Source organism: Theropithecus gelada, chromosome 1, assembly GCF_003255815.1.
Source record: "Theropithecus gelada isolate Dixy chromosome 1, Tgel_1.0, whole genome shotgun sequence".
NCBI classification, from domain to species: domain Eukaryota; kingdom Metazoa; phylum Chordata; class Mammalia; order Primates; family Cercopithecidae; genus Theropithecus; species Theropithecus gelada.
Genome location: NC_037668.1, coordinates 44,554,287 through 44,580,869, shown reverse-complemented (window position 1 = coordinate 44,580,869; position 26,583 = coordinate 44,554,287). Strand labels below are relative to the sequence as shown.

Genomic DNA, 26,583 nt, shown 5'->3' with positions numbered 1-26,583 from the left:
CTGACCTCTTTCTGATGTGAGTGGGAGTCTGACGTTGGTCCTTTCCCCTCCAGACCCGTTCTTCGGCCAACGCTATATCCACATCCTGGGCCGGCGGAAGCTCTACCATGTGGTCAAGTACACGGGTGGCTCCGCGGAGCTGCTCTTCTTCGTAGAAGGCCTCTGTTTCCCCGACGAGGGCTTCTCAGGCCTGGTCTCCATCCATGTCAGCCTGCTGGAGTACATGGCCCAGGTGAGGGCTCCAAGCTTCCACCACAGGGGGCTACCCCCGGGGGCCAGGGTGCGGCTTTTACCAGTGGGCCATTCCTAGGAGCCCACACTATGCTCCACCCCGCTCAAAGCGCCAAGGGGGTGGGTCCAGGCTAGGAGACCTCGATGACCCCTGCAAAGCCTGCATGTGGCTGCCAGGGTCCTCTGAGCCATGCTCCTGGGTCCTCTGAGCCAGTCTCCTTGCTGCTCCTGCTCCCCATGGATTCCCTGTGGGCAATGTTTTCTGACACATTCCACACCTGTGCCCTGGCCTTCCCTGCTCCCTGCCTAGGTCTGAGGCCCAGAGTCCTGCTGATTAGCACAAGGCTCTAAGCAGCCACCCGGGTGGGGTTTGCTGACCACCTACTGTGCGCTCTGTACTTCCTGCCCTACTCTGATCCCTCCCCCATCTGTGGGTTATACCATCTCTGACTGCAGGCTGAACCCCAAATCCCAGTTTCAGGTTGTGCCCTACCCTGGGGCCCGGCGTCTCAGCTAGCTTTGCTCTTGCTTTCGGGAGAAGCTGGATGAGAAGAAGAGGTCCTGTCCCTCTAGGGAAGCCCGCCTCACTGAGGGCATGCTGTGTGCACAAGAACCTCTCATCACAAAGACCTTTCATCCCCAGACCCTAGTCTCTCAGGCCCACCCTGTTTCACTCAGAACAAAAGGGAGGGACCTGACTGCTCTCACAGACACAAGAGCCCCTCATTTTTATCCCCAGGTCACTTTGGGAAAGGATACAATGGGTGCTATACAAGGGTGAGGCTGGATCTAGCTGAGATGTATGAGAATGAGCCCTGGCAGCAGACTTCCCAGGTTCAACTCCTGGTTTAACCACCACAAGACACTAGGCAAGTGAATTAAGCTTCCTGTTAATTTCCTTAGTTAAGGGTAATATGCCATAGTTTCTCCATCTATAAGACAGAAAATCTAAAAAGCATCTGCTGCCTGGGGTGGTTGTGAGCATCCAAACTTGTAAAGTTCTACTTACAAGGCACCCTCAAGCTCCCTGGGAAGTGCAAAAGGCAAAGCCAACAGGATAGAGGACAGGGATGGGGCTTCTGATGGCACCCATGCCCAGGGCAACCGGAACCCCAGGATCTCTCAAGCACCCACAGAGACTCAAAAGGCAGACCACGGCAAGCAAGCAAGCCATGCAACAGTCCCCCCACCCCCGCACCTCCCCACCAAGGATGGGGTCCATTTCCTATAGCTTTTGAAAGCCAGCCCCACAAAGGAACCCTGGAATCAGACCTCACTTTCCCTCGGGTTCCAGGCAAGCTGCTTGACCATTCCTTAAAACAAAACAGTCTGTACATAGCAAAACTGACCCAAAACAATGCCAAAATGCCTACACACAGAAAAGGGCAAGGTGCCCAGGGCAAAAACAGAGGAAGGCGTGGGGCTGGTTCAACCGTTGCGTGGGGCGATTTCAGGAAGAGAAGTTTGATTGGACAAGATAGGACAGTGGTTAAGAGTGTGAACTCAGCAGCTGACTGCCTGGGTGTAAAGCCTGGCTCTACCACTTACCAACCATGTGACCTTGGGCAGTTAACAGCCCCATGACTCAGTTTCCCCATCTGAAAAGTGAGGATCATAGCAGTATCTACCTCCTGCGGTGGTCGGAAGACAGAAAAGGATTGGCACATGTGAAAGTACTTAGCACAGTCTTGGTGCACAGCAAGTACTCAGGAAATGTATTCACTGTCATCAATTTCACCCGCTTTGAAAGGCAGGCAAAGAAAGCACCCTGACAAGACCTGTTGACCCCCCACGCCTTGTCTCTCACACCCAGGACATTCCCCTGACACCCATCTTCACGGACACCGTGATATTCCGGATTGCTCCATGGATCATGACCCCCAACATCCTGCCTCCTGTGTCGGTGTTTGTGTGCTGGTAAGGGGTGGCCCCAGCCCGGAGAGGCAGCATGGCAGAGTGGCCAAGAGCCAAGTCAGATGGACATGAGTCTAGTTCCTGGCCCCATCACTTACCACTGTGTTACCTTGAGCAACTTTCTCGGCCTCTCTGAAATGCCCACATCATAGAGTCACGGTGAGGATTAAATGAGGCGAAGCAGGCAAAGCATTTATCCAAGATCCAGCATGCAGGGTATACTCTAAAAATAATAGCTGCCATTCTGTTCTCTTGCTTAACCCCCTACCACGCACTTAGCAACCTCCTCTGCAGTGGAAATGCAGCTCATCTGACTCATTCATTAAACAGACTTTTATTGACCACCTATTATGAGCTAGGTCCACAACAGCAAGATGAGAACCAAGGGAAAAAGTGCCTATGATTAGATGTCTGGCAACCCAAAAGGGACCACTCGGGTCCTCACATGCATCCCATCTTCATGCCAGGCATAGCTCTTAATTGAAAATCTGTGGAGTCAGAGGTGTAAGGCATTGGGACAGGTGGGGGTGAGAGTTCCCCTCCTCATTTTATTTGTTCATGACCTTGACAAGCACCACATGAATGAGTGGGTTTACTTGGCCTTGGATTCCAGCAGCCTTTATAAAGGTGGCCGTGAGCACAGGTGTAGATTGATCTGCCCAGCATAGCCCAAAGATACCAGCTGCTGTCACCATCTCAGGGCGATGACTCTGGCCCCTCCTCACCCTTTCTCTTGGTCTCTCCTTCTTCCCCCAATTTCTCAGCATGAAGGATAATTACCTGTTCCTGAAAGAGGTGAAGAACCTGGTGGAGAAAACCAACTGTGACCTGAAGGTCTGCTTCCAGTACATAAACCGAGGTGATCGCTGGATCCAGGTAAGGAGCCCAGGTCCAGGCTGGGAAGGACATGACCCTGGGGTCAGGCAAAGAAGAATCGGCTTCATGTAAACTGCCTGGACCCAGCAGCTCTGCAGATGGAGATTCTTCTGTCAGCTCATATCTGCACACATGCACAAAGACATGAACATACAAGGCAGCGCACTGCAGTGCTGCTTCTTGTAGTAGCAAAAGATTGCAAAGCAACCTAAATGTCCATCCGTGGAGGACTGAGTAACAGCCTTCCCGGAGGTTCTGTGCAACTGCTACAAAGGATGAAGCCAATCTCTCAATATGGATACAGGATATGCTTCGAGTTAAGTTGTTACTCAAAGGAAAACATATTCAGGATGCTGTTTGCTATTTGTGTGTTTTGTTTTGTTTGAGACAGGGTCTCGCTCTGTCACCCAGGCTGAAGTGCAGTGGCACGATCTCAGCTCACTTTAACTTCCGCCTTCCGGGCTCAATCAATCCTCCCACCTCAGCCTCCCAAGTAGCTGGGACTACAGGCGTGCACCACCACGCCTGGTTATTGTGTTTTTTAAAGTGAGGTCTAGGCCATGCATGGTGGATAATGCCTGTAATCCCAGCACTTTGGGAGACTGAGGTGGGAGGATTGCCTGAGACCAGGAATTCAAGACATGCTTGGGCAACATAGCAAGACCCTGTCTCCACAAAAAATTTTAAAATTAGCCTGGCATGGTAGTGCACACCTGTAGTCCTAGCTAATCAGAGGCTGAGGCAGGAAGACCGCTTGAGCCTAGGAGTTTGAGGCTGCAGCGGGCCATAATCATGACACTGCACTCCAGCCTGGGCAACAGAGTGAGACTCTGTCTCAAAAAAAAAAAAAAAAAATGGAGCTGATATCGGTAAGAAACCTGCTTGTGATGTGCAGAGACCACCTGTGGACACCTATGCTGCCATCGTCAGTGTGAGGGGAGGAGGATGGGGGACCAGGGGATGGGGAACAAGATAGACATTCTTTTTCCTTGGTGCTCTTGTGTTTCTCGAGTTTTCTGCCCATGTGCACAAATTGTCCCTTGGGCTCATCTAACAGTTCTCCTTGGTGTCCCTGCAGGATGAAATTGAGTTTGGCTACATCGAGGCCCCCCACAAAGGCTTCCCCGTGGTGCTGGACTCCCCCCGAGATGGAAACCTAAAGGACTTTCCTGTGAAGGAGCTCCTGGTAAGATGCTTAGGGCCACTTGGGGATGGAGGATGATCCCGGAGACTCTCATAAGACAGAGTGGTCAGGAGACCCTGGGCCACCTTGACACATTCGTCTGCTGCCCAGAGCCTCTGTTTCTCCTCTGCAAAACGGGTCACTTGGGATAGCTGCCTCTGAGGTCCTTTCCTGCTCTGATAACTGATGTTTTTCCAAAACATGGAGCGTTTTCTAGTGGGAAATGGGAACTAAGGGAAATAGAGTAAGATCTAGTTCCAGAGGCCCTGGTCCCTGCTGCTGCCCTTCCCCTCCAAATTGCAGCAAAGTGAGTTAAGTAAGTTTCAAAGAAGAAAAAAACATAGTTATGCAGTTGTCAAAAATCATGGTTCCGACTTCCAAGTTCATCAGCACCTTGAGGCTATGGTTTTCATGTGTGGGTGTGTTCTTGTTTTTGTTTTCCGAGACAGAGTCTTGCCCTGTCACCCAGGCTGAAATGCAGTGGCTCACTGCAACTTCCATCTCCCGGGTTCAAGCGATTCTTCTGCCTCAGCCTCCCAAGTAGCTGGGATTACAGGCATGCACCATCACGCCCGGCTAATTTTCGTATTTGTACTAGAGATGGGGTTTCACCATATTGGCCAGGCTGGCCTCAAACTCCTGACCTCAGGTGATCTGCCCAACTTGGCCTCCCAAAGTGCTGGGATTAGAGGCGTGAGCCACTGTACTCGGCCATGTTTTTTGTGTGTTTGTTTTTAAGCCATCTGACTCCTCCCATTCTGGAAGCCATTCTCACTCCCCTTTTAGGCCCTCAACAACCTAGTGTGTGAGGGCAGAACTGAAATCAATCTTTCTTTTGTCTGCACTCTTCTGCCCTGAACACGCTGGGGGAGGTTTGAACAGGGCATGAAACAAGAGACTGGAGTAGGTCAGGGGACTTTTCCCAAGGTCACATGCAGGACAGCGTTCCTGTCAGATGCCAGGGCTGCCCAGAGCTGACCCTATGCCAGGTTCACACCTGTTCTGCCCCACATTCCTAACCCAGTGCCCTGTTCACAAGGAGATGCTAGAGCCAATGGTGTCGGCACAGAGCTTTGGAATGTCAGGCGGACCTGGTCTTGAGTCCTAATTGCACCTCTTAGCAGCCATGTGACCTTGGGCAAGCAATTACCTTCCACAAGCCTCAGTTTCCTCATCTGTAAAATGGGGATAGAAATGATATCAGTCTCACAGAATGTTGTGAAGATTGAAAGCGTTATATAAGGCATCAGTGCCATGGCTGACATAATAACCATTATTCGCTGTTGTTATGATTATCATTCCCTGGGCCCTGTCCTCAGTGAGCCTATTGTCCACTTTCCCTAACACTATCATGAGTATAGTCAAACCAACCACCAGCAATGGTTGCCACAGGCATGAGAAACGAGGCCTTTCCAGGTCACCACCTGCCTTCAGTACTCCAGGCTGGCCTGGTTCCAAGGCCCCCGGCTGCGTTGTTCCTTGAGGCCCAGACCAGGCCCAGCTTTGTGCTGCATACCTGCCCACCTGTATGGTGCTGCAGAGCCCCAGCACCCCAGCCTCGGCAAGCTCCCATGTTGCCAGCTGGGGCCCCAAGGTGAGAAAGTGCTAAGCTGCTGCCGTCCACCCCATGGGCTCAGCTGTCCCTGGAGCCTCTCAGCTGAGCCAGGATAAGCCACATCCTCCTACTCCACTGGATTTTGTCAGGCAAGCTTCATCCCAAGCCCAGTGCAAGCTCCCAAACAAGATTCCTGTATTTGTACCCCAAAAGTCATGAGAGGAATCTTAAATTTCAGGGGCCAATGGGGTTATGTCTTGTGTGCTAACTCCAGTTTTTTGGAGCTCTGTGTGAAGAAGGGTTCTGAGGCTTCCTCTGGGCTCAGTGGCAAGTCTGGCAGGTTGAGACTGGGTTGAGATGGCATGTATATTCATAGCTGCCACTTTCGCATGTATTGGTCAGCTTCACCAAGTAACAAACCAACCCGAAATCTCCATGACTGACAACAGCAAAGGCCTGTGTCTTGCTGGCATTCCATGTTGATTGCTGCTGCTGGTCTGCCACTCTGCTTCTTCATGCCTTCCTCACTCTAGCACTCAAGGTGCCAGAGCAGCCCCAGTCTGGGAAATGCCATTCTCCTAGCACAGGGAGAAGTCAAAGAGTTGGCAGACACACGTGGGGGTTCCTATGGCTTCTGCTGTTCACTGGCATGCATCCCTTCTGCTCACATTTCATTGGCCAAAGCAAGTCATGTGACCAAGTCTGACACTGGGCAGGGAAGTATATTCCTTTTGCAGGAAGATGCCAGAAGTCACATGACAATGGGTCAGGATGCAAAATTCTCTTACTGCACAGTACTAATACAAGCTGCTCCCCTTCCTCAGGTTACCTAATCTGGTATCTCTTTATAGATGGGGAAATGGGCCAGATGCAGTGGCTCACCCCTGTAATCCCAGCACTTTGGGAGGCCAAGGTGGGTGGATCACTTGAGGTCAGGAGTTCGAGACCAGCCTAGGCAACCCAGTGAAACCCCATCTCACTAAAAATACAAAAATTAGCCAGGGATAGTGCTTGCCTGTAATCCTAGCCACTGGGGAGGCTGAGGCAGGAGAATCACTTGAACCAGGAGGCAGAGGTCGCAGTGAGCTGAGATCGCACTACCACACTCCAGCCTAGGCGACAGAGCAAGACTCCATCTCAAAAAACAAACAAACAACAACAACAACAACAACACAAAAAAAACAGTTGGGGAAACTGAAAGTGCATAACATAAAATGGGGACTAATCCTGAAATCGCCAATATGTATCTGTGCTTGGGAAATAGAGGCACACACAGGAATGCAGATGCCCACACACTCACATTCACACTCCCACTCACTCTCACATGCACTCTCACCTGCACTCTCACACTTACACCGACATGCTCACACACTCAGCCTCCCCATGCCCAGGCCCCCTGCTCTTTATTAATCATAGGAAGACCATGGACAACCTGCCTAGAAACTAAGTGCCCACAGACCCAGACTGAAGGTGGTAAAAGAGGGTAGCTGGCTTGGGGGCTGAGGACCCTGGCTGCAGAAGACTAATGCAGGTGTGTGCCCTCTGCCTAGGGCCCAGATTTTGGCTACGTGACCCGGGAGCCCCTCTTTGAGCCTGTCACCAGCCTTGACTCATTTGGAAACCTGGAGGTCAGTCCCCCAGTGACCGTGAACGGCAAGACATACCCTCTTGGCCGCATCCTCATCGGGAGCAGCTTTCCTCTGTAAGAGAAGCCAGGCTGGGGCTGGGGGCTGTGGGAGTGGGGAGGTCACTGTTTCTCTTTTAGGGTGGCCTGGGTTGCTCACACATGGAGCAAGTGGCTGGGAGAATTATTCCCTCCCACGACTTCCTGTTAAGAGACTGACACCCTTGGAAAGAAAATTAAGCGAACCTTTACATCTTCGTGTGATTTAGGATCTAATATATAACTCAATAAACAACTCTCTTCCCCACATGGAAAGGTGTATAATGAGGTTATAAATCAGCTGGATGGCCGGGCACGGTAGATCTCACCTGTAATCCCAACACTTTGGGAGGCCAAGGTGGGCAGATCATTCGAGTCCAGGGCTTTGAGACCAGCTTGGGTAACACGGCAAACCCTGTCTCTACAAAAAATATGAAAATTAGCCAGCCATGGTGGCATGCACCTGTAGTCCCAGCTACTCAGGAGGCTGAGTTGGGAGGATCACCTGAGCCTGGGAGGTGGAGGTTGCAGTGAGCTGAGATCAGGCCACTGCACTACAGCCTGGGCAACAGAAAGAGACCTCATCTCAAAGATAGATAGATAGATAGATAGATAGATAGATAGATAGATAGATAGACAGACAGATAGATAGGCTGGGCACAGTGGCTCATGCCTGTAATCCCAGTACTTTGGGAGGCAGAGGCAGGCAGATTGCTTAAGGCCAGGAGTTCAAGACCAGCCTGGACAACATGGCAAAACTTCGTCTCTACTAAAAATACAAGTATTAGCAGGCATAGTGGTAATCCCAGCTTCTTGGGAGGCTGAGGCATGAGAATTGTTTGAACCTGGGAGGTAGAGGTTGCAGTGAGCTGAGATCATGCCCCTGTACTCCAGCCTGGGTGACAGAGAGAGATTTTGTCTCAAAAAAAATTAGGCCAGGTGCGGTGGCTCACGCCTGTAATCCCAGTACTTTGGGAGGCTGAGGTGGGCGGATCACCTGAGGTCCAGAGTTTGAGACCAGCCTGACCAACATGGACAAACCTCGTCTCTACTAAAAATACAAAATTAGCTGGGCGTGGTGGCGCACGCCTGTACTCCCAGCTACTCAGGAGGCTGAGGCAGGAGAATCACTTGAACCCAGGAGGCAGAGGTTGCAGTGAACCGAGCTTGTGCCATTGCACTCCAGCCTGGGCCACAAGGGTGAAACTGCGTCTCAGAAAACAAAATTAAATTCAATTAAATATTAAATAAATCAGCTGGGGAAGGGAGGGAGGAGTCCGGAAAAGGAACACTGACAGGTATGAGTGGGAGCACACCAATGAGTCCTCAGGAATACCGTACTTAAAAGAGGTATGAGCAGATGTGGTCCTGCCCCAGAAATGTGAGTCCCTGGCTCCCAGGCCTGTGCATGATTCTCCTCACTCCCTGCCCGGTTGATCCACCAGCCAGTGAAAAGATTCTTCCTTGTCAGGGCAGTCGCTGGGGAGAGAGTGAATACCTTAGGTTCTCGTGCCACAAAAGGGCTGCCAGGAGCCTGCACAGATGGGATCAGCCAGGATTTGGGCACCAGGTTCCTCCGAGTCACATGGGATGCTCAACCTTCTGTGGGAAGGCCACTGGCACAGGCAGCGATTGTTTGCCCACTCTTGCCTCCTTCTCCCTCCACTCAGTGGCCACTCATTCACTCAGCAACCATTTCCTGAGCACCAGCCAAGTGCCAGGCCCTGTGTCAGGCACAGGGTCCCAAACAGGAGGCCCAGCCCCTGCCTTCAAGGAGATGGCAGAGGTCTCAGGCATGCATAGACCCTGATGAAATAGAGGGACGTACAACGACAGAAAGAATGACAGGGAGTCAGGGCAGCCCAGGGAGGGGCCCCCAATCCCCTTGAGGAGCTCAGGGAGGCCAACATGGTGAAACCCTGTCTCTACTAAAAATACAAAAATTAGCCAGGCATGGTGGCACACGCCTGTAGTCCCAGCTACTCAGGATGCTGAGGCAGGAGAATTGCTTGAACCTGGGAGGCAGAGGGTGCAGCAAACCAAGATCATGCCACTGCACTCCAGCCTGGGCAACATAGCAAGACTCCATCTCAGGAAAAAAAAAAAAAAAAAAGATTAAAATAAGTAGAAGTTAATGTAGCAAAGAAGCACGTGGATAAGGGCAGATCTGGGAGCCCTCCTGTGCTCTAGCCCCCTCCAGCAGGCCAGGTGGGACTCTCACACACAGAATGTGGCCTCCGCACAGTCACAGGCACCCTCGAGGGCTGAGGTCTGGATTCCCTGCCCTTCATACAGGCCGCAGCTGCAACTAACACCTACTTCTTTCCCCTTGGACTCAAACGCCTTACTGCCTGTGCCAGGGTCTCTTAACCCAACCTAGTCTCCTTCCTGGGACTTCTCTGCTGATGCCACTCTGGGTCCGGGATGGGTCCCAGAGACCAAACTCCTTTTGCAGGCCCTCTGGTAAGGTGGGTAGTTTTCTGAAATTCCTCTTCCTCCCTTCTCCAGGTCTGGGGGTCGGAGGATGACCAAGGTGGTGCGTGACTTCCTGAAGGCCCAGCAGGTGCAGGCGCCCGTGGAGCTCTACTCGGACTGGCTGACTGTGGGCCACGTGGATGAGTTCATGTCCTTTGTCCCCATCCCCGGCACAAAGGTAAGCTAGCCCCCTGTGGCTGGAGTGAATGGGGTAGCGGCAAACCCATATATTACCAGCCCCTGCCAGCAGAGGGCAAGAGCTAGGGGAACCAGACAGCATAAAGGAAGGAGGAAGTAGGCTGAAGCTGGTTTGCATGTTGTTGCTGTGGCAGGTAAAATTTTAACCCCATAAATCCAAAATGTTAGCATTTCAACACGTAATCAACCTAAAAATTATTAACAAGAGATTTAAATTCTTTTCTCATACTAAATCTTCAAAACCTGGTAAGGATTTTACTCGTATGATACATCTCAATTCAGACTAGCCACAGCTCAAGTGTTCAATAGTCACACAAGGCTAGTGGCTACTGTGTTGGCGATAACACTCTAGAGAGAAATAGAGTATGCACCTGTGGCACTGGAAAGAGGTTCTTTCATTTTCTTATGGGTACAACTTCATACCCTGGAAATTCCCTGCAAATTGCGTGGCTGCTTGGCAACTTGGAGAAGTCCTGTCCAAGGCCACCTTTGGCTCTGAGCCTTGACCTGGTGACATTGCTGAGGTAGAGGAAAGGTGAGAAATATTCCTCTGAAGCAGAGAACACCCTCCCCGGCAGCCTTTGCCACTCGGCATTGGGGGCCTGAGGCAATGAGCAGGCAAGGCGCTGGGTCCTTAGCGCAGGGCCTCCGCCGTGCTCCTTGGGTGCCTTCCCACTGCTGACTCTGTCCCTCTGGACTGTCTCTTGGAGAAATTCCTGCTGCTTATGGCCAGCACCTCGGCCTGCTACAAGCTCTTCCGAGAGAAGCAGAAGGACGGCCATGGAGAAGCCATCATGTTCAAAGGTGAGTGGTCACAGGGCCTTGGCAGGAAGTGGCAAGCTGGAGGCCCCAGAGAGACCCTCAGGAGGGTGGGGCAGATGAGCACTTTGTCCCTGAGCACCCAGCTCCACTTCCCTGGGTGTCTGGCCTGATCCGGGGTTTGCGAGGTCGCCGTGTGGGAAGCACCTCTGGCCTCCTGTGACCTTTGCTGTGGTTGGGTGGACTGTGAGCAGCCCATAGCTCCTTAGTGTCACCAGCAGTGCATAGCACATCTTCAAGGCCTAGTGTATACTTTAAACGGCAGCAGACCCAGTGGAGGGTTAAATGGTTGAAAACTGACATGCAGCTAAATCTGGCGGCTCATGCTTACAATTCCAACACCTTCGGAGGCTGAAGCAGGAGGATCACTTGAGGCCAGGAGTTCGAGATTTGGGCAACATAGTGAGAGCCCCATCTCTATAATTTTTTTTTTTTTTTTTTTTTTTTTTTGAGACAGAGTTCCACTCTTGTCGACCAGGCTGGAGTGCAGTGATGAAATCTTGGCTTACTACAACCTCTGCCTCCCAGGTTCAAGCAATTCTCCTGCCTCAGCCTCCCAAATAGCTGGGATTACAGGCATGCGCCACCAAGCCCAGCTAATTTTTTGTATTTAATAAAGATGGGGTTTCGCCATGTTGGTCAGGCTGGTCTCGAACTCCTGTCCTCAGGTGATCCACCTGCCTCAGCCTCACAAAGTGCTGGGATTACAGGCATGAGCCACCACACCCAGCCTCTCTATAATAAAAATTTCGAAAAAGAAAAGAAAACTGATGTGCAGTCTGCATTCAAGGAGCTTGTATTTTAGAAAGAGAGATAGAGAGAAAAATAGATACAATACAATTTAGGGACAGGAAGAAAAGTGGACTTTGGTGGGCAAAAGGCATATTATGGTCAGACATCGTGGTTGTCAGCCCAGGAGTGAGACATGATCTTCTACATTTGAACATTCACATAATTGGGACATATATAGACGGGATGAGGTTTGGATTTGAATTAATCATGGAAAGAGGGAAAGATGATCAGGTGGAGACAGCCAGCCAGGTTACAGACACCATGCCAATTCCTCATACTTTTTTTTTTCTTTTTCAACTTCTATTTTAGATTTAGGGGGTACATGCGCAGGTTTGTTACCTGAGTATTTTGTGTAATTCGGGATATGAATGATCCCATCACGCAAGTACTGAGCGTAGTAGCCAATAGTTAGTCATTCAACTCTTTCCCTCCTGTCTCCCTCTCCACTCTAGTAGTCCCCAATGTTTTGCTGTTGCCATCCTTATGTCCAATACCTTTTTTATTGTGATAAAATATACCTAATCTAATACATTTATTTGTTTTTTTTGTTTTGTTTTGTTTTGTTTTTTCTTAGACGGAGTTTTGCTCTGTCTCCCAGGCTGGAGTGCAGTGGCATGATCTCAGCTCACTGCAAACTCCACCTTCCAGTTCACGCCATTCTCCTGCCTCGGCCTCCCGAGTGGCTGGGACTACAGACACCCGCCACTACGCCTGGCTAATTTTTTTTGTATTTTTAGTAGAGACGGGGTTTCACCGTGTTAGCCAGGATGGTCTTGATCTCCTGACCTCGTGATCCACCCGCCTTGGCCTCCCAAAGTGCTGGGATTACAGGTGTGAGCCACCGTGCCCGGCCTACATTTGTTATTTTAATCATTTGTAAGGGCACAGTTCCGGGACATTAAACACATCTACAATGCTGGCTAAGCATCAGCACTCTCTATATCCATTATACTTTTTTTTTTTTTTTTTTTTTTTTTTTTGAGACGGAGTCTCGCTCTGTCGCCCAGGCTGTAGTGCAGTGGTGCAATCTCGGCTCACTGCAAGCTTCACCTCCAAGGTTCAAGCCATTCTCCTGCCTCAGCCTCCCGAGTAGCTGGGACTACAGGCGCCCGCCACCTCGCCCGGCTAGTTTTTTGTATTTTTAGTAGAGACGGGGTTTCACCGTGTTAGCCAGGATGGTCTCGATCTCCTGACCTCAAGATCTGCCCGCCTCAGCCTCCCAAAGTGCTGGGATTACAGGCGTGAGCCACCGTGCCCGGCCTGTTTTTTTCTTAACTTACTTTTGTCACTTTTCTGCTTGGTATCCACTCCCATAGCTGGTTGATACATGACTGCCCCTCAGATCCAAAGACAGTGTTCCTAACTGTCACTGGTGTCTAGGACAGACAAGACCAATATAACACCACCACCCTTTTTAAATTCCCCATCAATGGGAAGTTTGTTCTTGGATTGGCAAGCTTGAGTCCTGACTTCCTGGAGGCTTCCTCTCTAATATTAAACATACCCTCAAAACCTACCCATAGGATATAGGGACCATTATTTTTGTACAAATAGGGACATGCAGTGCCCCAGATTTCTACTTGTATTTTAGAAAGAGAGATAGAGAGAAAATAGATATAATGCAGTTTGGGGACAGGAAGAAAAGTGGATTTTGATGGGCAGAAGGCATGGTCAGACATCGTTGTCGTCAGTACTGGAGTGAGACATTATTTCCTGGACTTAGACATTCACATAATTGGGACAGACATAGAGAGGATGTGTGGATGTGCAGTCAGCAGAGACTGGAAGCGCACAGGAGACCTGGAGAGGAAGGTGAACCAGGCGATGCCAAAGAGCCAGGATCTCTGCTGGATCAGAGCCCACAACATTGGGGGAAAACACATCCCTTTAAAAGATGATAAAAACTACAGACTTGCCCTCCAGAAAAATGCTTATATGAACCTATCCCCTGAACTTGGATCAGTTTTAGAAAATCACAGATCCCTAAAGTTTTCTGTCTCTACCAGGACCCTGCCTTCTGAGTCCCTAAGCCTCAAAAATTATATCCAGCTTATAGCTGGGCATCTTTGCTGCTATGCAGCTATAAACCTGGGAAGTGTAATTGACCAGCAGGCTCTTCACAGATGAGGCCAAAAAAGAATAAATAAATAAATAATAGGTTAAGAGCATAGGCTCTGGAATCAGACTGATCTGCACACCAACTCTGCCACTTCCTAGTGTAAGACCTGGGATAAATCACATAACTTCTCTGTGCCTCAGTTTCCTCATTTTTCAGAGTAGCGACTACCCCATAGAAATGTGGGGAGGATCCATGAGTTAATTCAATGTAAAGCATTTAGAAGAGTGTTGGCCACATAGTAGGTGCTCATTGAGCATTAGGCATTACTAATCAAGCTGGAAGCCATATAAGCCATCATGTGGTATGGGAGCCAGACGCAGGCCACTCCAGAGCAGCAGCCAAGATGAGGCAGTTCTGGGAAATGGGAAGGGTGTCCCCTTTGGCCATGCTGCTTCTGCCACATTCATGCTGGTCAGCTGCTCATCCTTAGGAGCAGGCTCTAGGTGGGAGAACCAGGGGGCTACTTGTACCACCCCTGATCCCACTGGCCGGAGTGAGAGCAAGGCAGCTGCCACCACTGTCCTGGCTCAGATGTCATAGTCAACACTGGAGAAAAGAGTGTGTGCTGCCCTTCCCAGACAGAGGGGGCCTGATTTCTCCTGGGAGTGCCCTCCTGTGATCCAGCCTGTCCCCAGCCCCATCTCCCCAGTCCCAGTCCAGCAGTTAGCCCAGGGACTGGAGGGTCTTGGCAAAAGGGGAACACCCAGCCTGGATATCTAAAGCTTGACCATCCCCTGTCCTTTGACCCCCGCAGGCTTGGGTGGGATGAGCAGCAAGCGAATCACCATCAACAAGATTCTGTCCAACGAGAGCCTCGTGCAGGAGAACCTGTACTTTCAGGTGAGGGCAGGGCATGGGGTGCAGGGCCAGAGGGCCCCTGGGAGGGATGAGGCTCAGGCCCTCACATCCTTGGGCCTTCCGTAGAGAATGGCCGAGGGCTCAGGAGCTCCTGACCCGGAGCACAGCAGCACGGGGAAGAGCCTCCACCAGCATTCAGCCAGCCTCCTTGCTTTACTTCTGGGCTAAAGTCCCAGGGTTAAAGGAGTGCCAAATTGTGCCGCCCCCTCACTTGGGACAGTAGGACCATGGGCAACTCACTAAGGCTGTCTTTGGTTCTCTCATCTCTAAAAAGGGGATAATGGGGGCCACACACAGTGTCTCATGCCTGTCATCTCAGTACTTTGGGAAGCCAAGGCGGGAGGATTGCTTAAGGCTGGGGGTTTGAGACCAACCTGGGCAACATAGTGAGACACTTGTCTCTACAAAATAAATAAATAAATAAAAATTTTGGCCAGGCGTGGTGGCTCATGCCTGTAATCCCAACTCTCTGGGAGGCCGAGGCGGGCAGATCACCTGAGGTCAGGAGTTCAAGGCCAACATGGCCAACATATTGAAACTCCATCTCTACCAAAAATACAAAAATTAGCCAGGCGTGGTGGCGGGCGCCTATAATCCCAGCTACTTGGGAGACTGAGGCAGGAGAATCACTTGAACCCAGGAGGTGGAGGTTGCAGTGAACCGAGATCATGCCACTGCACTCCAGCCTGGGCAATGGAGCAAGACTCAGTCTCAAAAAAAAAAAAATTAAAAGGGGATAATAATAGCATCTGTATCACAGGGCTGGAGCTTAAATAAGCAGTCTATGTAAAGCCCTTAGAAGTATCAGGCACATGTACACATTAGCTTTTGTTATTACCAAAATCATCAGTGTTGGGTGGCCCAAGGGGTCACTGAGGTGCTGTGTGGGAAACAGTTAGTACAGGGACCGGCTCTAGTGAGTGCTGGGGAAATGGCAGCTGCTGCTCTGACATCTGTGACCATCCTCTGTCCTGAACCCTGGTAGACAGGGCCGGGGAGAGGCTGCAGAGGTGCCCACTGAGTGCTAGAAGTCTCTCTGGAGTGCCGGGGCCCCTGGCCTGGTGCTGCAGGCTGGGATGGGGTTGACAAGGTGGCAGGTGTGTGTCCCCCTCACCTGCATGCCCTCCCTCCTTTCTCCTTCCCAGCGCTGCCTGGACTGGAACCGTGACATCCTCAAGAAGGAGCTGGGACTGACAGAGCAGGACATCATTGACCTGCCCGCTCTGTTCAAGATGGACAAGGACCACCGTGCCAGAGCCTTCTTCCCAAACATGGTGAGGCCCTGCGGACCCCAACCCTCGCCCCATGCCAGTGTAGGGCAGCCAGATCCAGAAGGACCCCTCAACTGAGGCTGTCCAATGGGGAGGCCCAGGTCCCAATCCTGGCTACACTGCTGTGTGACCTCACCTCAGGCAGTTGCCCTCTCTGGGCCTCCCTTTCCTCCTAGGGGTGATATGCTCGTCCTAGCTGCTTCACTGAGATACTGGGAACCCTTTTTCTTAACAGATAGGAAAGTGCTGTGCAAAAGATTAAAAGTCCTTTATGTACAGGAGGGATTCCTGTTACATAGAGGAGAGTCTTCCATAACATAGAGGTTAGAACAATACATATGCACACATGGACACATATATACACACATGCGCACACATAAACACACGTGCATGCGTGGACACGTATACATACACGTGCACACAGAAACACGTGCAGCATGAACATTTATACACACACGCACACACAGAAATACACATGCACACACAAATGCATACATACTCATGCATGTGTGCACATTCATACACATGTACATGTACACACTGATGCATGCATATATAGCCATGTATACATACATGTACAGACATGTGAATGCTTTTGCACACACATACATACAGAGGCAGATTGCCTGGTTTTCCGCCTCAGCTCTGCCATTTGTGAGTGACTTAGACCCACTCCGTCCCTATCCAATCACAGTTACTACTTCACAGGTTGCTGTGAGGGTTCAGTGAGCTTAAGCATGTGTATAGTAGGTGCTTACTAAATGGAAGCTGTTACCATCACAATCCCCCATCACAGGTGAACATGATCGTGCTGGACAAGGACCTGGGCATCCCCAAGCCATTCGGGCCACAGGTCGAGGAGGAGTGCTGCCTGGAGATGCACGTGCGCGGCCTCCTGGAGCCCCTGGGCCTCGAATGCACCTTCATCGACGACATTTCTGCCTACCACAAATTTCTGGGGGAAGTCCACTGCGGCACCAACGTCCGCAGGAAGCCCTTTACCTTCAAGTGGTGGCACATGGTGCCCTGACCTGCCAGGGGCCCTGGTGTTTGCCTCCTTCCCTGAGTTCTCCAGACCCCTCACATACCCAGAGCCTTCTGCTGACATGGACTGGACAGCCCCGCTGGGAGACCTTTGGGACGTGGGGTGGGATTTGGGGTGTCTGTGCCTTGCCCTCCCTGAGTGGGGCCTCAGTGTCCTCTGAAGCCATCCCCAGTGAGCCTCGACTCTGTCCCTGCTGAAAATAGCTGGGCCAGTGTCTCTATAGCCCTGACATAAGAAACAAAACAAAACACAGCAAATCATGTGCCCAAACCGTTCCCCAAAGAATTTTGAGTCTCTAGTCTGACACTGAATGAGGGGAGAAGGGAAGGAGATTCTGGGATCGCCAGTTCTTCCAGCAGCCATGCTCTGAAAATCAAGGTAGAATCCATGGAAAGGGACCCCAGGACCCCAGGACCCTAGACGTATCTTGAACTGCCATCATCATTTCAAATCCACCTCCCTTAGGGTTTCCAGGTGGCCACCTCCAATTTTTCATTCCTTACCAATCTCTCAAATCCTCTTGGCTTTCTCTCTGCAGCATGGACACTGTTGGCTAGTCCTCCCCACTCCCTGAGGGTCCAGTAAGTTAGCTTAGAACCTTCCTGGAAATATTTCATCTGAGCAGGTTTCCCCACGTGTGGGATGCTCCTTTTACCTCATCTGTCTCATGGATGCAGGTTCCCCCGCATGCATGGGGATTTCTCCCCAGACCAGCATACTTGTGGCCTGAGAGTTCAATGTGTAAAGATGCCCCTGGTCAGCCATATCCATCCTCTCTTGCCTGGTCCTTGATTCTCTGGCCAGTCCCTGACCTTCCTCCTCCCACTGCCTTGACTTTCTTCCTTTTTATTCCTGATGCCATCTGTCCAGGCAGCTAGACAAGAACTTGTTCACCAGCAGCCAGAATCAGGCCTTCCCTGGGGCATAATAAGTGACCAGCCCCTCCTCCCAGACACCACATCCAACACATAAGGACCCTGGCCTGCCCTCCAGCCCAACAGCCAGTTTTGGGTCAGCTGCCAGCTTAGGGGTGGTTTGATTATTCCATTGAAATTCACCAGTGCATTTGCCAAAGACCGTCTCATTTGGACATATCCAGATTCATTCCTGGCTCCAAGTGAAAAGACTCAATTTCAATCTTTAAAAGTTCCTTTAGGGCCAGAAGAATAAAGGAATTATAATCCCATTTTGAAGAACCAATTTATAACCAATGAAAAGGTTATAATGTAATTATATTCTTGGAGGAACAAGATTTTCATTTGGGATTATTTCTTTCAACCATTCAACAAACATTTGTTGTATGCCCCTAAGAGCCAGGCATGGCATTGGGCTCTGCAAACACAGTGGTTAGTAGCAATCTGGACCTGGTCCCTACTGGCATGGAACCCATCAGTCCCCAGCATGCAAAGTTCACATTTAAAGGCCAGCCCCTGCCCCTTCAGTGATGCGTTCTTTAGAAATGCCAGCCCACTATATTCAGAAATTCATCCTCAGGGCACAAAACTTCCAGCAAGTCACTGTCATGGTGAAATGGGCGGTGGGAGGGGGTGTTCTTTAAACAGCCCTCCTTCCCATCTAGCTGGCCAGTACCCATCCAGTGAGTCCCCAGAGCCTCCAGAAGCTGTTGTCTTCTCTCTGGGGACAGCAACTCCTGCCTTTGGAGGCCAAAGCCCCAGATCTCTCCAGCCCCAGAGCTGAAAACACCAAGTGCCTATTTGAGGGTGTCTGTCTGGAGACTTAGAGTTTGTCATGTGTGTGTGTGTTTGGTTAATGTGGGTTTATGGGTTTTCTTTCTTTTTTTTTAGTCTACATTAGGGGGAAGTGAGCGCCTCCCACGTGCAGCCAGTGTGTCTTTATAGATTTTTCTAAGGCTTTCCCCAATGATGTCGGTAATTTCTGATGTTTCTGAAGCTCCCAGGACTCACACACCCTTTCCCATCTCACTTGCCCACCCAGTGTGACGACCCTCGGTGTGGATGTACCCCTGTGGACTCATGGCTCTTCCCCACCCCCACTTTCTATAAATGTAGGCCTAGAATATGCTTCTCTGTTGCAAAACTCAGCTAAGTTCCTGTTTCCACCTTGATGTTGAAATATCCTGTGTAAGAGGGCAGGGGGTGTCATGAAGATGGCAAGAAGAACACATTTTCAAATTTCTGGAAAAGAGCCTGTGGTAGAGATCTAAAGATGTTTAGGAAAGAGCTCGACTAAAGAACAATGAAATAAATGGTCCAAGGGGAAGTCACATGGCTGTTGGTGTGATGTTCTTTGCTGCTTCATAGACATGGCCTGGAGTGAGGCAAGCCACATATTGGACCTTCCTGGTCCTGCAGCCCCTGCTGTTCTGGGCACGGGGTCTGGGCTCTCAGCATAGATATCTTGAGGGTTCGGAATCCCCCACACACTCAGTGACTGCATATTACATGGCCACCCCCAAAGGTGAAGACCAGTACCTGCAATAAAGTCTGACCATGTTGTTCTGATGGGGTTCCGCAGGAGCAGACCCTGAGATGAGCATTTGACAACAAGTGATTTATTAAGAAAGGGCCGGGCACAGTGGCTCATGCCTGTAACCTCAGCACTTTGGGAGGCCGAGGCGGGAGGATCACTTGGGCTCAAGAGTTCCATACAAGCTTAGGCAACATAGTGAGATCCCCATCTCTATAAAAATTTTTTTAAAAATAGCTGGGCATGGTGGCACATGCCTGTAGTCCCAGCTACTCGGGAGGCTGACGCAAGAGGATAGATTGAGCCTAGGACGTGGAGTCTGCAGGGGGCCACGATTGTGTCACTGCACTACACTCCAACCCACATGACAGAGCAAGACCCTGTCTCAAAAAAAAAGAGCCTCCAGGAGAAACCAAGATGGGAACTGGGGGAGCAGGCCAAGGAAGGGGAAGAAACTATACAAGAGTGTGAGGTGAAGCCTCAGCCCGATCCCTGGAGAGCTCTGGAGCACAAATGGCACCTCTGAGCTGTCCTGTCTGGAGGCTGAGTCTTTGTCCGTCTGCACCAGTCATTGGCTGTGGGGACTGTGGCCCTCTGAATGGGCGAGGGGGTACCAGGAGCTCACAGACAACCATCTAAAGATCACAACTTGGATTAGGAGCAAAGTCACAGGCTGGAGAAATGGGCTGCCACAACCAGAAGAGGGTCTGGGCAGGTCACCAGCCATGTCCACTGCTCTGGGTGATGCTGTGTTCTTTTAATAAAAAACTATTACACACAAGTATTTGTGATTTGACCCATGGTATGAAAATCCGTACAACATAACCGTGATCTAACAGGGTCTTCGTGTACAAACTCCTGAGGCCCTAAAACAGAGCCACCTGATTGGCTGCTGAGTCTAGAAGCTGCTTCCAAGTTCTTTGGGAGACACCTGGGGCCCTTCTCACTCCTTAGTCCCATCTTGGGCTTCTGGACAAATATCTTGGTGCCATTGTTTTAAAGAGGCCACTGCAAAATGAAAATCACTGGTTGACTTACTCCCAGGCTTAACCCAGGGGACCAGGCCTCTGAAATCCCCTTTTTGGGGGTTTGCTTTGTTGTTTTTTTGAGACAGTCTTGCTCTGTCGCCAGACTAGAGTGCAGTGGCATGATCTTGGCTCACTGCAACCTCCAGCTCCCTGGTTCAAGTGATTCTCCTGCCTCAGCCTGCAGAGTAGCTGGGATTACAGGCATGCACCACCACACCCAGGTAATTTTTGTATTTTTAATAGAAACAGGGTTTCATCATGTTGGCCAGGATGGTCTCGATCTCCTGACCTTGTGATCTGCCCACCTCAGCCTCCCAAAGTGCTGGGATTACAGGCGTGGGTCACTGCGCCCTGCTGAAATCCCTTTTATACCCAACTAATGTGGTCCAAGCCACTGCAAGGCCAATCTTTCATGGATTTCCTGATCCACCTAGTTCTGCAACTCCCCAACGGATGCTGGGATGTTCAACAAGTTCATCCTGGTGATGTTTTCACATCTTGGCCAATCACCCACCTCAGGGTCACTGAGTGTCACCTTGAGACTTTTGAGCAGCACTTTCCAATAGAAATATAATGCAAGCTACATAATGTGATCTTGAATTTCCTGGTAGTCACATTTAAAAAGTAAAATGCAGGTGAAATTAATTTTAATAATATATTTTCTTTAGCCCAATCTATCCAAATCATTATCATTTCAATATGTAATCCAAATTTTAAAATTTCAGTGAGATATTTTACATTCTCATTTTTGGTAGTAAGTCTTTGAAATCTAATGTTTATTTTATACTTATATCACACATCTATTCAGACTAGCCACATTTTAAGTGCTTAATAGCCACAAGTGGCTATCATATTGGAAGGTATTGTTCTAGAATCTTCTCTGCCAGGCTGAGCGCCAATTGTGGAAATAGGCACATTCCTTAAACCCTCAGAGTCCAGCTAGTTTGACTGCAATGGTTAAGAAAAGTTTATTATTATAATACTGAAAAGAGAAATGTAAAATAGATACGAACCATCACTGGCCCTGGTATGCAGACCCTTGCCCTTCCAGAAAGTCCTCTTGTCTGAATCATGGCTGCTGCCAAGTTACCAGGACCTCCCTCTCTCTCTGCAAGGTGATTGTCTTTGGCCAAGTTCCCTCTGCCCACTGTCAAGATGGGAACACCCCACCAGGTCCTCTCTTTACTCTCACTGTTCCTGTGGATACAACTGATTCTGCATTTAATCTAAAATGTGTACTTGGAGTCCCAGGCGAGAGCAGCTTGTTATCTCAGATTCCTCCAGCATTCCAGATGGGATCTGAGCCACACCTTGGCATAGCCAAAACCCCATGGAAGTGGTTGGGGGGAGGTCTCTCCCCCGAAACAAAAAGCAGCCAGGAATCCATCTGCCTCACCAGTGAGATTCATGCAGGATCGTCACCCAAGTGGTATCAGATCCAAGGGGCTGATGGAAAAGTTATTAGCAACTAAATACAGTGAGTGACACCAAATGGCAGCATGTAGGATCCCTTCTCCAGCTGCACATGCAGAAAAAGGATGCCCCCAGGCAGAAAGCCCAGCTCTGCAGCCTTGTCTCAAGCCTGGTTGATGTGAAAGACCTTCACCCCATCCCCCTGGCCAGCTGGGCTCTTTTTCAGCCCTGATCTTTGAAAAAGCAGAGGTCTTCTCTGGGTAGTCTCTAAGGAAACTGCTGGGTTCAGGCTACGCCAGCTTGGCCTCGACCCCTCACCTTCCACCAGCAAAAGTCTGCTTCTGACAGCCCTGGTTATACCCAAAGATGACTAACAGTCTCTGACCAGCATGCTAAGGCCCCATGCGCAGGCTACTGTGCTACTGAAGAGCTGAAGAGATACGTTCAGTCTTTAAAAGGAATGTTTTGTTTTCCGGCCGTGCACAGTGGCTCATGACTGTAATCCCAGCACTTTGGGAGACCAAGGCGGGCAGATCACCTAAGGTCAGGAGTTCGAGATCAGCCTGGCCAACAAAGTGAAACCTGGTCTCTAATAAAATACAAAAATTAGCCGGCGTGATGGCAGGCATCTGTAATCCCAGCTACTCAAGAGGCTGAGGCAGGAGAATCGCTTGAACTCTGGAGGCAGAGGTTGCAGTGAGCCAAGATCATGCCCCTGCACTCCAGCCTGGGGGACAGAGCGAGACTCCATTACACACACACACACACACACACACACACACACACAAAGGGGGGGAACACTCGCCATCAGAGAAATGCAAATCAAAACCACAATGAGATATCATCTCACACCAGTTAGAATGGCAATCATTAAAAAGTCAGGAAACAACAGGTGCTGCAGAGGATGTGGAGAAATAGGAACACTTTTACACTGTTGGTGGGGTGTAAATTAGTTCAGCCATTGTGGAAGACAGTGTGGCGATCCCTCAAGGATCTACAACTAGAAATACCATTTGACCCAGCCATCCCATGACTGGGTATATACCCAAAGGATTATAAATCATGCTGCTATAAAGACACATGCACACGTATGTTTATTGCAGCACTATTCACAATAGCAAAGACTTGGAATCAATCCAAATGTCCATCAGTGACAGACTGGATTAAGAAAATGTGGCACAGGCCGGGCGCGGTGGCTCAAGCCTGTAATCCCAGCACTTTGGGAGGCCGAGACGGGCGGATCACGAGGTCAGGAGATCGAGACCATCCTGGCTAACCCGGTGAAACCCCGTCTCTACTAAAAAAAATACAAAAAAAAAACTAGCTGGGCGAGGTGGCGGGCGCCTGTAGTCCCAGCTACTCGGGAGGCTGAGGCAGGAGAATGGCGTAAACCCGGGAGGCGGAGCTTGCAATGAGCTGAGATCCGGCCACTGCACTCCAGCCTGGGCGACAGAGCGAGACTCCGTCTCAAAAAAAAAAAAAAAAAGAAAAAAAAAGAAAATGTGGCACATATATACCATGGAATACTATGCAGCCAAAAAAAGGATGAGTTCGTGTCCTTTGTAGGGACATGGATGCAGCTGGAAACCATCATTCTCAGCAAACTATCGCAAGAACAGAAAACCAAACACTGCATGTTCTCACTCGTAGGTGGGAATTGAACAATGAGATCACTTGGACACAGGAAGGGGAACATCACACACCGGGGCCTATGGTGGGGAGGGGAGAGGGGGGAGGGATAGCATTAGGAGATATACCTAATGTAAATGAGTTAATGGGTGCAGCACACCAACATGGCACATGTATACATATGTAACAAACCTGCACGTTGTGCACATGTACCCTAGAACTTAAAGTATCATAAAAAAAAGGGGGGGAATATTTTGTTTTCCCACTGATGGCAATTCCTGGCTCATAGCTGGTGGTCAGCAAATGTGTTTTGAATAAAAGAATGAAACATCTGTTCAGCTAGGCAATGGAAGCAGAAAAGTCAGCCCAAACATTTCTTACACACTGATTGCATTCCCGCCAGGTGGAACTATATGAAACCCCATTTGGAAGGTCAAAATGGTCAAATAGAGGCGATTTTTGATGGTTCGACCTAATACTTTGCATTCGTCATCTCATCTAATTATCAAAACTAAGCTGTGAGGCTGTTATCCCCGCCTTACAGATGAGGAAACTGAAGCTCAGAGAGAGGAAGTGACTTGCTCAAGATTACTCAGCAGGAAATGGCAGAGCTGGGATTCATACCTGAGTGGTCTGGCTCCAGAGCCCACCCACTGAGCTCCTGCTCTTGACTACATCTCAGAAACAGCTTTCTAGCCGGGCACCGTGGCTCATGCCTATAATCCCAGCACTTTGGGAGGCCAAGGTGGACAGATCACTTAAGGTCAGGCGTTCAAGACCAGCCTGGCCAACATGACAAAACCCTGTCTCTACTAAAAATACAAAAATTAGCTGGGCACGGTAGCGCACGTCTATAATCCCAGCTACTGGAGAGGCTAAAGTAGGAGAATTGCTTGAATCCGGGAGGAGATTGCAGTGAGCCAAGATTATGCCACTGAACTGCAGCCTGGGCAATAGAATAAGACACCGTCTCAAAAGAAAAAAAGAAAAGAAAAAAGAAACAGCTTCCTAACCCAAGTTTAGCATTCTTTTATTCACAAATGTTACCTTATCTTTGCACCAGTCAGTTTTTAGCATGTCAGGTATCCTATTAGAAGAATCTTATCAACAAGATATCCCCTCTACCTGCAAGCAAGATGTCTAGCGATTATAGGATTCCTACAAACTCCTCTAAGGCAATAAAGCCCATAATGAAATGCTCTCTATGTAGCTCAGTATGCGTTCTCTCTAGTCCTCAGCTCAGAGGAAGATGGCATCTCTAAATCATGGAAAGCAAATTATATTCATTCATCCATCCGTTCACTTTCTTCCATTAACATTTGCCAAGAGTATACGGTGTGTAAAACCAGTGATCCTACAATTTTTCATCTAAACCAGGGTATTTCTGAGAGCTCAGAGGAGCCCTACAAATAATTCCACCAGGGCAACAGGAGAATCCGGAACTACGCTCGGCGAACCAGGATGTTTGTTCTCCCTGGAAAGCCCTGTGCATGAGACATGATCTCATCCCTCAAGGAGCTGACAGCCGAGTCAGGGAGACAGACAGGAAAACAGAGAGGCACACTGATGGAATAGGCACCTGATAAATACTTGCTGAATGGAGGAATGAATAAGGTACAAAAATCTGTGGACACACACACACACACACACACACACACACACATCTTTCCTGCTGGAAGAATGACCAAGGATGGCCTGGTGTTCATTTCTGCTAAGATGAATGACTGCCGAATGAATGTAGAAATGAATGATTAGGCAAAGAGGGGAGGAGGGGTTGCCAAGCTGAGTAGAGACACAAAGAGGTCCGGGTGTATAATATGTCTGCAAAATTGTGATTATAGTGAGTAGCTAAAATATAGATTGCAGTCATGCTGGAAACACTAGGGTTGGTGCCCTGGAAACCCTCTGAAGGTGTGAGGTCACTGCAGTCACATGATCAATCCTGTATTTTAGGAAACTGACAGTAACATGTTTGTTTATTGATATTAAACTCATAGGGAAAACATGTTTAAGAAATTGCCTGAGGAATAAGCAAACCAGGGTACAGCCCTGCTTTTAAATATTCTGCAGCACATATGATGAAACAGATCTATGCATACTAGTATGGAAAGACCTCCAAGACGCAGCACTTTATGAAAAAATGGCAGCTTGCAGAACATGTATATTATCATTTGTATTTTCTAAAAATAAAAACGGCCAGGTACAGTGTCTCACACCTGTAATCCCAGCACTTTGGGAGGCTGACGCAGGCAGATCATGAGGTCAGGAGTTCGAGATCAGCCTGGCCAACATGGTGAAACCCTGTCTCTACTAAAAATACAAAAATTAGCCAGGCGTGGTGGCGCACACCTGTAATTCCAGCTACTCGGGATGCTGAGGCAAGGGAATCACCTGAACTGGTAGGCAGAGGTTGCAGTGAGCCGAGATGTGACAGAGCGAGATTCCGTCTAAAAATAAAATAAAATAAAATAAAATAATAACAGCAAGCAAAGCCATTGATTTCTGTAGAAACATACATATGTAAATACATGCAAAGAAAAAAATCTGGAAGCAATCCCATGAAACTGACAATAGCATTCACCCCTGGGAAAGGAAGTGTGACTGAGGGGATTTAAGCTTTATCTATATTGCTTGAAATTTTTTACATAGTGAGAATTTAATTACATATGTACAGTATTCTAAAATAATTTTTAGAGCTGCCTGAAATCCTTGACATCATATGTATGCTGAAGTCTTCCCATTCTGATAAGCATAATCTATTTCCCCTAATAAGGCACAGCTATCTTTTACCTCTTTCCTTCCCCCAGCTGGGCTCTCCACTACCAATTTAAGATTGATGGCTCCCTATAGACACTAATTCACTTAATTCTCCTCCCTGCAATGTGACTCTGTTTCTTTTTTACCACCTTGCACAATGGGAAATGAAGGCACAAAGAGGTTAAGCAACTTGCTCAAGATCACAGAGCAAATGGCTGATATAACAGGATTTCAGATCCCTAAGGCCGGCACCCTTAACCATTCTAGCTACCAGCCTCCCTAAGAGGCCAAATTGCCTTTAACACTCTG

At 49.3% G+C, this 26,583-nt stretch overlaps 1 protein-coding gene across 1 annotated transcript in view; it reads left to right on the top strand.

Moving 5' to 3' along the window:
• PADI2 (peptidyl arginine deiminase 2) overlaps window positions 1-19,244 on the top strand; it is a 51,404-nt gene extending 32,160 nt beyond the window's left edge. The window contains exons 7-16 of the mRNA XM_025392571.1: window positions 54-232; window positions 2,045-2,148; window positions 2,910-3,021; window positions 4,100-4,207; window positions 7,310-7,461; window positions 9,931-10,075; window positions 10,806-10,899; window positions 14,580-14,665; window positions 15,829-15,957; window positions 16,751-19,244. Coding sequence (XP_025248356.1) covers window positions 54-232; window positions 2,045-2,148; window positions 2,910-3,021; window positions 4,100-4,207; window positions 7,310-7,461; window positions 9,931-10,075; window positions 10,806-10,899; window positions 14,580-14,665; window positions 15,829-15,957; window positions 16,751-16,984 — 1,343 coding nt within the window. The 3' untranslated portion in view covers window positions 16,985-19,244. The remainder of the gene's footprint in view (window positions 1-53; window positions 233-2,044; window positions 2,149-2,909; window positions 3,022-4,099; window positions 4,208-7,309; window positions 7,462-9,930; window positions 10,076-10,805; window positions 10,900-14,579; window positions 14,666-15,828; window positions 15,958-16,750) is intronic.
• Window positions 19,245-26,583: the final 7,339 nt, after the last annotated feature.